At 48.3% G+C, this 12452-nt stretch overlaps 1 protein-coding gene across 1 annotated transcript; it reads right to left on the bottom strand.

Moving 5' to 3' along the window:
• Positions 1 to 755: 755 nt before the first annotated feature.
• On the bottom strand, positions 756 to 10344 carry LOC122167336 (protein-arginine deiminase type-1-like). The gene is made up of 16 exons (XM_042831828.1): positions 10253 to 10344; positions 8154 to 8328; positions 7635 to 7704; positions 6332 to 6393; positions 5533 to 5650; positions 5044 to 5169; positions 4295 to 4457; positions 4095 to 4220; positions 3721 to 3844; positions 3123 to 3230; positions 2890 to 3041; positions 1967 to 2111; positions 1578 to 1671; positions 1426 to 1505; positions 1087 to 1212; positions 756 to 989 (listed from the first exon to the last, which is right to left on the bottom strand). The coding sequence occupies exons 1-16, from the start codon at positions 10342 to 10344 to the stop codon at positions 756 to 758; spliced, it is 1995 nt and encodes a 664-aa protein (XP_042687762.1).
• Between the last annotated feature and the right edge of the window lie 2108 nt (positions 10345 to 12452).

Genomic DNA, 12452 nt, shown 5'->3' with positions numbered 1-12452 from the left:
AAAAAAAAAAAAAAAAAAAAAAAAAAAAAAAAAAAAAAAAAAAAAGAGCTGCTTACCTTTGTAAGGCCTCAGGTACGCAGGAATCTGCAGCAAAAAAACCCTCACTTCCACTGCCAACCCTTAAATGAGGGCTGGGAAAGGGTGGATCCTGGCTCCATCCCTTCCAATCATTCAGCTACATTGCATGCACCTGAGCTCCCCTGGATCAGCCCTGACTTTCCACCAGGTGCTCCATCACTGCTCCAGGCCATGATTTAGTATTTTTGCTACAGCAGTTATTCCTCCCCAGGTGCAAGGCTCTACACTTGTTAAACCTCACCAGATTCCTCCCTGCCCAACTCTCCAGTCTGTCCAGGTCTTGTTGAATGGCAGCACAGCCTTCAGGTGTGTCAGCCGATCCTCCCGGCTTTGTAACACCAGCAAACTTGCTGAGGGTGAACTCCATCTCTTCATCCAGGTTGTTGATGAAGATGTTGGACAAGACTGGACACAGGAGGGATTTGGAGGGCTTTATTTAGCATGAAACTGGGGCAAGGGACTGCAAGACCCCTAATCAGTTTATGTGAGGCACCATGCATGCAATATGCTCATAGCGATCCCTCCCATAAGAAAAATGCCTCCAACAGTGTTCCAACCCAACAACAGGATGGAGCACAAGGAAAAACTGTACCCTCAGTCCTCATATTGCCAACACACTTTATTTTGAGATGCTCCAAATCCCCTACTGGGAAGGACCAGGGACTCTTCCTGGGCACTTAGGGCACCACATGCCACCACTTGATGGCCAAGGGCTTGCGGCGGACGTTGGTGCCGCAGTGCACATCTCCAGAAAGGACATGGTAGGAAAAGAAGTCGTTGATGAAGGTGCAGGAGAGCCCCAGGGGCTGCAGCAGTGCTCTCACCCGCTCCTCCAGGCAGCACTGCCCATCCACCAGTGGCCCGAAGGGCTTGGGGATGCCCAGGTGTCTGCCCAGCACCAGCATGTTCACCTGGAGATGGACCAGAAGTATTTTTTTCACCCAAATGGTGTACAAGGAGAGCGTGGAGGGAAACTGGTGAGGGGAAGAGAAGTGGTGGTGGTCTCACCATGTCTGGGAAGAGGGCTTCTGCACGAGAACCCCGCAAGATGAAGAGCTGCGGGATGTCAATGATGTCCTGTTCACTCAGCCCCAGCTCACGCTTGAGCAGGTCGCGGTTCCAATCGATGCAGCGCTGTTCAGAGGAGGGCCCGTGTCATCACCCCAAATCCCATGCAGGAAGACTATACAGCCCGCATCCCCCACAGAATCCTTTTTGAGCAACCTCCTGAAGTCACCTAAGCAACCTTTGGTTCCTACCTCCACGGCCACTTTGGGGCATCACCCATTGGGATGACATCCTGTTCCCAGTTAGCACCCAAATGCGCTCAGCTCCTTTGCAGCTCACCTGCACATGTTTGTTGTCATTCCTCAGCCCTTCATCTGCCAAGATGTCATCAATGCTCCTCCGCTCACTGCCCACAATCCCTATATGGGGACATTGGTGAGGGACATCGCTGGCACCCAGTGATATGGGGACATCCTTACCCATTGCCTTACCCACAAGTTGTGTGGCCTCGCCGTGTCCCTGCCTCTGCTTCTCCTGGAAGAGCTTGAAGCAGGCAGTGGGGCTGGCCAAGAGGAGTCGGAATCCCTGCAGGATGAATGCATAAACCCATTTTTTGGGATTTCAATAGGATGTTTTCATGTGCCAACCCAAGTATACCCAACACCAGTCCCAAGGGCTGCACAGTACATAGGATGACACCCAGAAACCCATTGCTTCTCAGGAAGCCACCCCAAAAGGAAGGTAATTCATGCATGGGGCTGAGCCTGCCTTTTCCTCATAAGCCAAGCTTTTTACTTTTTATTGCTGACTTGCAAAATGAAATGGCCTTCTGCATCATTATATAATGCTGAGGACGTGGGGATGGACATAGGGTCGTTACCTTTCTGTCGTATGCAGGCACAAATGTGAGGAACTCATCCACGTGGCCCACACTCAGCCACTCTGAGTAGACTTCCACTGGTGCCTGCACCTTCTGGGCGTAAAGGAAATCCCTGACCACTTTCGACATCCGACGGCCGGAGGACCTGAGGGCAAAAGCAGGAGGAAGCAGGAGTGATTGCACCCCAAAACACCCAACCCACTGGGAAAAGGGGCATTTTGAAGCAAACCATCAGTATTTATGCCCACTTCAGAAGGGAAGAGGTGGTAAATTGACCAAATCTAATGGCCACATCTAATTCCAAACTCCTACATTGTGTGGGGTACAGAGATAGACGCGTGGAGATATACATGAGCGATCCCATTCCTCTGTGCCTTAAATCCCTCCCTACGTTTTCCTAGACAGCCAGCAGCAGGCTGAGAAAACATTAATTATAACTTCTTGTAATAAGGGATAATTACAGCCCTGGTGTGGCTGGGAAAATCCCATTTTCCCGTCGGGGTAAGCAAAGGATGGAGCAGCATGGCCTGCTCCGTTTGCTGTCCTGGCTGAAACCCCAAGATTCAACCTCACTGTTGTTTGTCCAGATGAAGAGTCGCCTTTGTACAGGGTTTTGCAGGACGTTGTTGTTCCCTGTGCCAAGGGCACAGCAGAAAACAATTCCCAGTTATTCAGGATTTTATCCTTTGCTGAATTCCTCTGCTTTTCCTTTCAGTAGGGAAAACTAAAAATGCAGGCATTATGTTTGGGGTACTGTAGGATCAGGGTGAAAGGCAAGAGGGGAGATAATAAGGTTTTACAAGGAGAGAAGGAACAGCAATGTGGTCTGAATGTGAAATTTATGATTAGGATGGCACTTTGGTGGCATTTAGCCCAAATATGTTTTTTGTAGCAAATCACTTTTGGATGTTTTCCTGTCTCACCAGGGCAGGGGGCTGCCAATGAGAATGCGTCCCAGAGGATACTCCTTGCCTCGCACTGTCACTGGAGGGCTCACATCCAGGTTGCCAAAGGAGTCAAGACTACAGGCGTCACAACCACGGGGCACACGGGTCACGTAACCAAAATCAGGGCCCTGGGGACAGAGGGGAGCACTGATGGGGAGCCCCTGAGAATGATTTTTGGGGATAAAAGTGATAACAATGCCCTAGCGCACCAGGATCTTCTTAAAAGCAAAGTCTTTCAAGCCTCTGTTCCTGGGCGAGTCGAAGACCACAGGGAAGGACTTGTGTGGTGCCTCCACGTAGCCAAACTCCAGCTCATCCTGTTGGGGGAAAGAAGAGGAGGAGGAGGAGGAAGAAGGCTCCTGTGTGTGAGAGCCAGCACGGCAAAGCACACAGTAAGGATGGAGCAGGACATGGGGCAGACCTGTCACAATTAATTTCTTGCAGTGTCCCATGCAGTCCCTCTTGCAATCCTCCTTGGGGTCCTTCTTGCAATGGGGAACCTCATGCAATGCCCCATGGGGTCCCTTTTGCAATGCTGGGTGTAGTGCCCCTTGCAATGCCCTACAAGTTTCTTCTTTCACTGGGGCCCCTCTTGCAATGTCCCTGGGGTCCAGCCAACATCCTTGTCTGTACAGTTTGTCACCACCAACAGCATCTCCCACTGTTTTAGCTCATGATTGCTAAGCAATCATCTCTTAGCATCTGCATGTTTCTCCAAGTAACAGAACTGGTCCCTCCCAAGGACAACATCCCACAGCTCATAAGAAGTCCCAGAAAAGCCATGCCTTACAAGCATTGAGGGCTGACCTGGATCCAGCGGTCACTGCGGCTTTCCAGTTCGGAGCAGATGGTCATCTTGCAGTTGGCTTTCCTCAGCAGGGCTTGGAGCTCCTCCAGAAAAACTTCATTGGAGTTGATTCCCCTCTTGATGCTGGAGGGAGAAGAAGGCGTGAAGGACCTCAAGAATCCTTCTCACTCCAAACATTCAATTTTTGGGTAACACCTCTGCACAAGCCCTTGGAGAAGGTTCCTCCAGCCTTCTTCTTGGGATTGCAACGAGTGCAGCAGCATTAGGCTCTTGCACAGCATGCATAAAGCCTGTGCACAAAGCAAGGAAGGGTAAAAGCTCCTTTATGGAGAGCCCCCAAGGCAGCAGAGCTGTAGAGTGGCATTTGTCCTACCTGCAGACAAACACCTCCAGGGGCTGCTGGGTGTTGGGTGTCATTATCCAGGGCGCCATGCGGAAAACCACTGTATCCGTGAAAATGGGGGTCCCAGGAGAATACTGCAAGGGCAAAACACCAGGAGAAGTGGTTGGTAACCCCACTGGAGACTTTGTGGGGACAGGAAGGAGTAGATCCCACGTACCTTATGGGGCACCTCCAGCAAGCTGACATTGATAGAAACCAATCCAGAGAAACCTGCGTCAGGAAAAGCCAACCCTTCCACGTAGAAGGTGTTTTCTCCACTTCTGACACAGTCTAGTGTGCAGGAGAGCATGCCCGGTCCCAAAATGGGTTTGTACTGGGGGTGCGAGTCACTCCCTGCAGAAACATCGAAATAGCCAGCCCACATGGGTGCAAGGAGGCCCATGGAGGAGGTGATGGTGCCAGCATGGTTTGCAGAAGAGCGGGTGTGCCGGCTCTTTTCTGGGGAACACACTTGATCTGCTCATACAAAGAGGACTCTATGCCCTCGGGTCAAACCCTTTCAAGGTGCGTGTCTCAAGTTAAGCACCTAATGATACAGCTTGCTTCCTTGACCTGATTTTCAGCCCGGAACTGCTGGGATCCACCATCTAGGGTGTTCAAAGGAGAAGCGCACAATCTAACGAGATGGGCACCTTTGGCAGATGTGTTGCTGCCTGTGCTTATCCTCCCATGAAATTCTCAGAACTTCAGTAATCCCACTGAACAAAGACTTTTTTTCATTATTTTTTCCCGAAAAGTCTTTACATTCCCCCCATAGCATTATTTTCTAAACCAATTTTGGGGATAAATGGATGTATCCAAGAAGTGCTAGCGCTCAGCCCTTAATCCTACTGAGAAAGGGCTTACCCACTTGGGTCACAGTGTGTTGGCATCAATATTTGGGAAGGAAGTAAGGAAGAAATACTCAAGAAATACTCACGGATAGCATGAAAAACCCGCACCTTGTCTGCATCTGACTCGGAGACATGTAGGACAAGCTGATAGTCAGCAAAGATACTGCTAGGACCTTGAGTCCGTAGCAGCATCACAGACATGTCCTGCAGATCTATGGGGGAAAGAAGATGGAGACAGGGGATGCTGGGAGGTTTCCAGCCTCCAGTGCTGCCTGTGGGCTTTGCTATCCTTCAGTTGCAAGTGGATTTATAGGGCAAGCCTGCTGGGATGACGCTCATTGTGTTTTTATAGGGATGTCCAGGAAATTAAAACAGGGAAGGAGTAGTGGAAAAGAGCCAATTTCTGTTGCAATGGAGGAACAGGTAATGCTGTCACTATCCCTAATTGCTTTGCAAGCGTCTGATACTATTTTTGCAACTCGTTTCACCATCAGCAGGATCATGAATGAGGAGAGGGATGGAGATACTGCAAAACACCCCAGCAAGATAGTATGAGCCTCGTGGATGAGCCCTACCTGCAGGGGTCTGTATGTCCACCTGGTTGCTGTCTGTCCCCACCGTGTTGGGGCTGTCCTTGTCGCAGTTGACCAACAGCACAGCCCCTTGTCCATCTGGTCCCCATGTCCACTTGGCCTGGAGGAGAAACATCCAATGGGGATGGGAGCTGATCCTGAAAAACTCCTCCTTCCCAGACCCCTCACAGCAGTGGTTGGGATGGGAAAATACCACAGCCACAGCCATGCTCAGAGGGGATCCCACCGTGAGCAATCAGGAGAGCTTTGGCAGAGATACTATCAAGCCTCTGAATTTCCTAACCTCACCTTGCAGCCAAGCCAACAAGGACTATTTCAAACAGATCTTATCTTCTAACAAGCCATGTTATATCTGTCAGACCTCATTTGAAAGAGAATATCCTATTTCTAGAAATGCATCTCATCTTGATGTACAATTTGTGCTGCCGATCAGGCTGCAGTTAATTATCTGGGCGTAAGTGCTTGGGTATATGCAGATTTCTTGCCAAAGGGGTAAATCTCTTGCTATTTGCTAAACTTGCAGATGAGTCATTTAGTGGCACGTTTCAAATCCAAAAAGGAACGACAACAACAAAAAAAGTCGTAGGGCTGGACTGGAGAGACAAGACATTTTGGCACAAAATTAAAAAAAAAAAAGTTTTCCTCTTCAATTAGAAGGCTGAGAATTTGCAGCACTATTTTCCCTATTTCAGAAACCACCCAAATCCCTCTCCTTCTGGGAGATTTTCCTCATGTTTTCCCCTCCTTGTGTTGTTGAAAGCCATGCAACGTTTCCCATTACCTTGTCCTTCCCTTTGCTCCTCACTCTGCCATTACGACTCACGTCCACGTCCAGGGATATATCTGAAATATCAGAGCAAGAAGTAAATCATTGGCATGAGCATGAGCAATCATGGACATCTTGGGCCCATCCTCATACCACAGTGAGTCATCCAATGCCAACTCTGCCTTTATGCCCTAACGCTCGCCCATTCCAGCTATCTTCTCCCATCCTGGGTCCCCCATCAAGGATACACCTGCTTGTTTTCACCAGTTCATCTTGGTGAAGTCTCATAATTTCATCACTGGTGAAATAGAGTTTCACCAATTTCATGTTGACCATAGCATATTTTTGTGAAGCCAAAGGCACGAAATGGGTGAATGGACACTAGGTAATTATTAGAGGTGGTGTAACATTTGAGAAAGACTCACCCCTAGAGAGCTCTTGGACCAAATTGCATGTGTACCAACAACCTCATCTCTAGCCTACATAAAGCTTATTTAGATATATATCCACCAAATGAGACAGCGCGTGGAAAATGTGGATGCTGAAGCAGAAATCGTCCTACTTGATTCAAAGAAGACGTGAAGAAGCTGGGAGCATAATTTTGGACATGAATTCCTAAATCCAAGCAAGCAATGAGCTTTTGTAAGGCCAAAGCTCTGCGGACAGTGGTGGCCCTCAATGGCTCCAGTGGACCCCATGGATGTGGGAAACCATCTTCAGAGGATATTTTGACAAGCATGTGCATGACTTGAGGACGCAGGTCTGGCTATCATGTGAGCACTTCAGAAAATACCAAATTTAGGATAATTAATCCATCCAAGTGGAAGACTGCATCCAGACTAGTTGTCTAGACTCCCTTTGTAGTCAGCAGAGGAAAATAGGCATTTCAAGGGAATGATTCATCTCATCCTAAACTTCTAAAATAGGTCAGACAACTACACTTCTGTGCCTATTCCTCCCCACCAGCCACACTGGAAGCTGACAATGGGCTTGCTGGTGGAAGGTGGGTGAGATGGTCATCTTTGGATCCTCTTCCATCAATTGAATTGTTTTGGTGGTCAGAGGAGGCCACTCATAGAGTGCATTGGGTGGAGGCAGAGCCCAGCCTGTGTCTTTTTTGCACCACATAAAGCAGCACAAGAACATTTTAATTATTTCCCTCATGCTTGTCAGCATAAGCTGTCAACACCCAAACCTTGGCTGCATGTTGTGCATGGGCAGCCTGCATCCTCACTTAAGTCCCATCCCATGAACCAAACGAGATTGTGGCATTGGAAAGGGTTGGCCAAGTTCAGATGAGTGTTGTCATAATACATACCTACACAGGTGAGGTACAACCAAGCCACTGAAATCTCATTCTCTTCCCGTCCGTAGTATGAAATCTTAACCTGCAAAGACATCACCAGACTGTGACCCAAGTCCTGTGTCTCTTCATGCTGAGTAGGTCTTTTCACCCTGTGGGTTAGCCCAGCAATGCCATACAACAAGTTGTTGGAAGGTTCATCAATATCCTGCTGCTTTAACCATAGTTCAACCAAATAAGTTCTGCCTGCTTCAGCACAAAAGCAGGCATAGAAAAAGACAAAGTTTGACCATTTGTTTTGCCTGACATGGAATTTCTGACACAGGCTTTTGCAACCATCCTTATCTCCTTCTCCTTCTTAGTTTGACTGTGTATGTGACAGTTGCACAATTCTGTGTAAGTCTGAGTTTATACTATAGAAACACGTCTGATGTCAGCATTACCTAGAAATACTTGAGCCTGCCCATCGTTCTTCCTACTTTCCTGGGAAAATTGATTAATACTTCCAGATTCAGTGCATAAAGAGCAACTAACCTTATTGTCATTGACAGTCTTGCTGGTGATACCAACGGTCACTACAACCTCTATATCGGGATCCAGTGGCCATCTGGAGTTAAGCATGGGTTTTGTCATAGGGCTGTGGATGATGTGGACTGTGACGGCAGATGTGGCATGAACATCAAATGATGTGGCACCTTTAGGAGTAGATCTGAAACAGAGAGCAGCGTGGAGACATAGGCTGAGTTTTCTTTCCTCTTATCCTCAGCAAACCCAAATTGTTAAAATAGGCTCCCTAGAATCAAAACTCTGTAGGCATTCTGTAGGCAATTCAAGGCCAGGCTGGATGGGATCCTTGACAGCCTGATCAAGTAGTTGGCCACCCTGCCCATGGCAAGAGGTTGGAATTGGATGATCTTTAAGGTCCCTTCCAATCTAAGCCATTCTATGTCCAGCCTTAAATGGGTCTTAGGATTTGGAAACCATTTTCAGGTGATGAAATGCATTGCCTGAATTTTATAAGCATTATCTCTGTGGCAGAGTTGAGCAAGCAGAGTGCCATCACATCCGTCTGTGGTTAAGCCCCAATTGCACGCCTCTGAAGCTCAGGCACCCAACATCCCTCCCCAGCAGGAAGAGAACCCCCAAAATTTCAGCATCCCACCACAAAACCCAGACCAAGATTGGGGCTGGTTTTGATGTCACTTGTTATTGCCAGTCCACCCACTGACCTGAGAGATGCCCAAAGTGGAGCAGAACTTGAACTGGAGCACAGGGAGCCTTCACTCACCTGGCCTTTGAAGTGCTGCCTACATGCTCATTACAGCCCCAGCACCTTCACACAAGCCGTGCGAGTGCTCCAACCTGTCTGCTGCAGGGAGCCAACCTCCCCAGCAACGCAAGGAGAGGGACACAGTTGTAAATTTTAGCAGGGAGAATACAACACAGAAGACATTTTTTATCCCTGATGTTGCTCTTGGCATGATATCCCTGATGCCTGCAGTAGCTTGTAAGGAAGATTAAAGCATCATCCCACTTGTCATGTGTTTACTAGCATGCAATGTAGGAAGTCTACCTGCAGTCTACCCATACATTGCATGCCATGACATCTCAAATTTGGATTTATTGGCTGTAATTTCATGCACGGCCATGCTGAGATGTAAGCTCACTGAGCACAGGACTTCCATTGCACTTTGTCTTCTACCCCAAACCAGTCAAGCATCCATCACTGAATTTTCTCCAGCATAGAGAGGGCTCTCTAGGCATAGAACACCTCCTATTTTTCTAGCCCTGATGTTGAAAGAGCATCTGCCACATGCCTATCTGCCATACGCCTTTTAGGACCAAAGCTCAGATTTGCTACCAAGGAGCCAAATCAGCTCCTTTTAGACTTAGGTCCCATGCTTAAATGGGATTGAGCTTTCTTTGAGTTCAAATTGAAAAAAAAATAACTCAAGTAATATGTTTTATGTATTCCCATTTGCCTGAGTGTAAAACGAATAGGTTTGAAGGGCAGCCTCAGTGGGGGGATGTCAGCACCTCCCAGCACAGCTCCAATATACAATCCAAATAATTGCCCCAGCTGTGATCCCAACTGGCTTGGCCTACAGCCACTATCATTATGGATGTAATTTATTAAATAATGACAACTTAAGAAGAGGGCAAACACAGCCTCATATGTGGGCAATAATACAACCCCTATGTTTAACATCAGAAAAATCTCTTCTCATTACGTAAACCATGCAAACCCTCTCACGAATTTTTTATGCCTGAGACACACATTTGTTCTTTAACCCAGATTAGCTCTTAACAAGTTGCTCATCTTGAATCGCTGTTGCCCAATGCTTTCTCTGCCAGAAATAGATCCCACTTAGCTGGGGTGTGCATGGGCTTTGCCTCTGAGTTGTCTTTGCTGGGCTACACTTTGATGCCTTGCCTTTGTTGTTAGATTCAACATCCCTCCTTCAGGCATCCTAAAGCAGACCCATGGGCACACGTCCTTTATGCACCCGTATACGGAACCACCGTGAGATCTTTCCCCTTAACACCCTTTGCAAAGACCAAAAACACGCAAAGCCATCGGTCGCCTCCAAAACCCATCATCCCTATGGATGCGCCTCGACCCCGAGCCTTACCGATGGTTGTCAAGGAAGACCTCACTGCCCAGTACGCAGACCCCGTAGCTGGCATGACTGGTAGACATCTGCACGACCTGGCGCTGGGACATGGTGTGCTGGGGACGGCGGCTGCATGTGAAGAAGATTGCTGCCTGGTTGCCCAGCTTTGTAGGTGAACCAGCACGACTGGATTAAAAGGCTGGGGAATGTAACTCCTCCTTCCTCCCATCCCTCGATGACGATGGGGTGGACCAGGGACCCTGCCATCTCCACCTCCACCATCCGCGAAGCTGCCGCCCCGCTCTGTGATGCTGGCGATAAGTCAGCCCCTGGGGCCGGGCGGTAATTGCGGGGCCGGGAAGGGGGTACATGGCAGAAAGGGTGGGGGATGCACAGCACTCAGCTTTCAGAGCTCATTCTCCCCTTTTTGTTCTCACCTCCCTTATAGTTCCATATAAGGAGTCCAAAGCTTTATGCATTAAACATTTCTACCCCTCTCGTTATGCAAGATGGTTGTTTAGGATTATTATAATACACGGTATCATTAGAATGATGCATTTTCTTTAAAACAACCCAAATTTTCCATGTGCTGACTCACAGCTCCAGCTACCCCATTAGGGCAATGCCTGTGTAACGCTGCAGCAAAAGGAAATGTTTGCTCAGGTTGGTCCTTCCCTCCCTAACAACTCCTGGGTAGCAATGGGTGCAGGGAGAACTGGTTATTTGGCAAGCAGGGAGGCAAAGAAAAAAAAGAAAGCAAAACAAGGCAAGTGGCTTCCAGTGGAAATTAGGGATTCCTGGGTGTTTTGCTTGCATGAGGCATTTGAGGAATTGTTTTTGTGTTGTTGGCTTGGTGTTTGGTTTGGTTTTCTTTGGAAGCTCCCATGGGAAATGCGCTGGTTGCTGGAAAAAATAGCTTTTCTTGGAGATAGTCATCTCTCTCTGGGCAATCCCAGGAGACTTCGCTAGCCAGCAAAGAGGAAAACTGGGTGAGATGGGTCTTGGTGCTCCAAGGAGGGAGCTTGGGCTGGGATGCAGGCATCTCCCATGGATGAAGAGGAACAGGGAGATGGGGAAGCTCCATCACCATGGATCTCCTTGGTGAACAGACCAAGAACCCCACTGTGGTTTACTCCATTGCAATAGGCATGATATGATACGGTAACAGCACAGTCCCCATTTACATGGGGCAATACCCCAACACTCCATGGCAGCTGCCTGGAACTTCTCTGAGCAAGGCTACATGAAAGGGCTCCTCCAAGCCTAATTGTGGCAGCAAAGAGCACCAAGTCTTGCATGCTGACACAGTGTTAATACAATCAGCAGAGCCTGACCGGGTGGCCAGGATGCTTAAGAAGGAAACACTAGCTGCATTTTTAGCCTCTCCAAAACCTTGGCATGGAATCTGGGGTAAAATCCCATGTTCTGAAGCCCAGCATGAGAAAAACTCACGGTATTCATAGATTTATGAAGAGTGACATTTGTATACTGGAGCTGTGTTGGCTCTCAAATTCTACTGTAAGAAAGTTTTAAGGACTCCTGCATCCCTGAGGCCTATCAAGCTGCTGCCAAGCAGAACCATCATGAGATTTTGGCCAAGACCACATCTTTTTTCTATTTCTTTTTAAGCTCTCTATAAAGCTTCATGCTGTATTTCCCAGTGGTCTCACTGGTTTAGATTGGGCACAGTGCTGAGCTCTCCGCCTGCTGTGATTTTAGCACTGCATCCTGCTCAGCTGGTTTGAGCCCTATGCTGGACAGGGAACACACCTACAGCCCCACGGGGCCATGCTGTGTGTTCTGTAATCTGCAGGCAGGCGGGGGATGGAGGTTTCTGGCTCCCAGGGCTTGGGCACAGGGCTCTGCTGCCTCAAAACGCATCCATCAGGGACAAAGTTATAGGGCCAAAACATCATGTTTGTGTAGGGTTTGGTGCAATTTTTATTTTTCCACGGACAGACTCAGCTTTAATCACAGTGCATTTTTGGCTGTTGGTCCTGCCCCAGCAGCCCATCTTTGTGTGTGTCAGCTGCATCCTCCTTTTCCTCCTCCACCTGCTATTGGCACCAACGTGCCCATGCATAAAAATCTCACTTTTAAGCCATCTGACCCATTCAGGATTGAGTGTTTCCCTAATAAAACCCCATAACAAGAGGCTGCCATTAAGGGTTATGGAACAATGTCTCACAACTCCCTGCGCCTGTTCATCAGACACAAT

The sequence above is a fragment of the Centrocercus urophasianus genome, unplaced genomic scaffold (genome assembly GCF_019232065.1).
Source record: "Centrocercus urophasianus isolate 14NV4802_14NV808 unplaced genomic scaffold, USGS_Curo_1.0 seq_36, whole genome shotgun sequence".
Classification (NCBI taxonomy): Eukaryota; Metazoa; Chordata; class Aves; order Galliformes; family Phasianidae; genus Centrocercus; species Centrocercus urophasianus.
The sequence above is the reverse complement of the archived record's forward strand: the minus strand, read 5'-3'. Positions and strand labels throughout refer to the sequence as shown.

Excerpts from the sequence above, each read along its gene's own strand:
- LOC122167336 (XM_042831828.1), bottom strand. The coding sequence starts at position 10,344 with ATGTCCCAGCGCCAGGTCGTGCAGATGTCTACCAGTCATGCCAGCTAC. Across the intron at positions 3,231-3,720 it reads GCAGTGACCGCTGGATCCAG|GATGAGCTGGAGTTTGGCTA; the intron begins GTCAGCCCTCAA and ends TTCCCCCAACAG. Across the intron at positions 990-1,086 it reads AAGCCCTCTTCCCAGACATG|GTGAACATGCTGGTGCTGGG; the intron begins GTGAGACCACCA and ends GTCCATCTCCAG.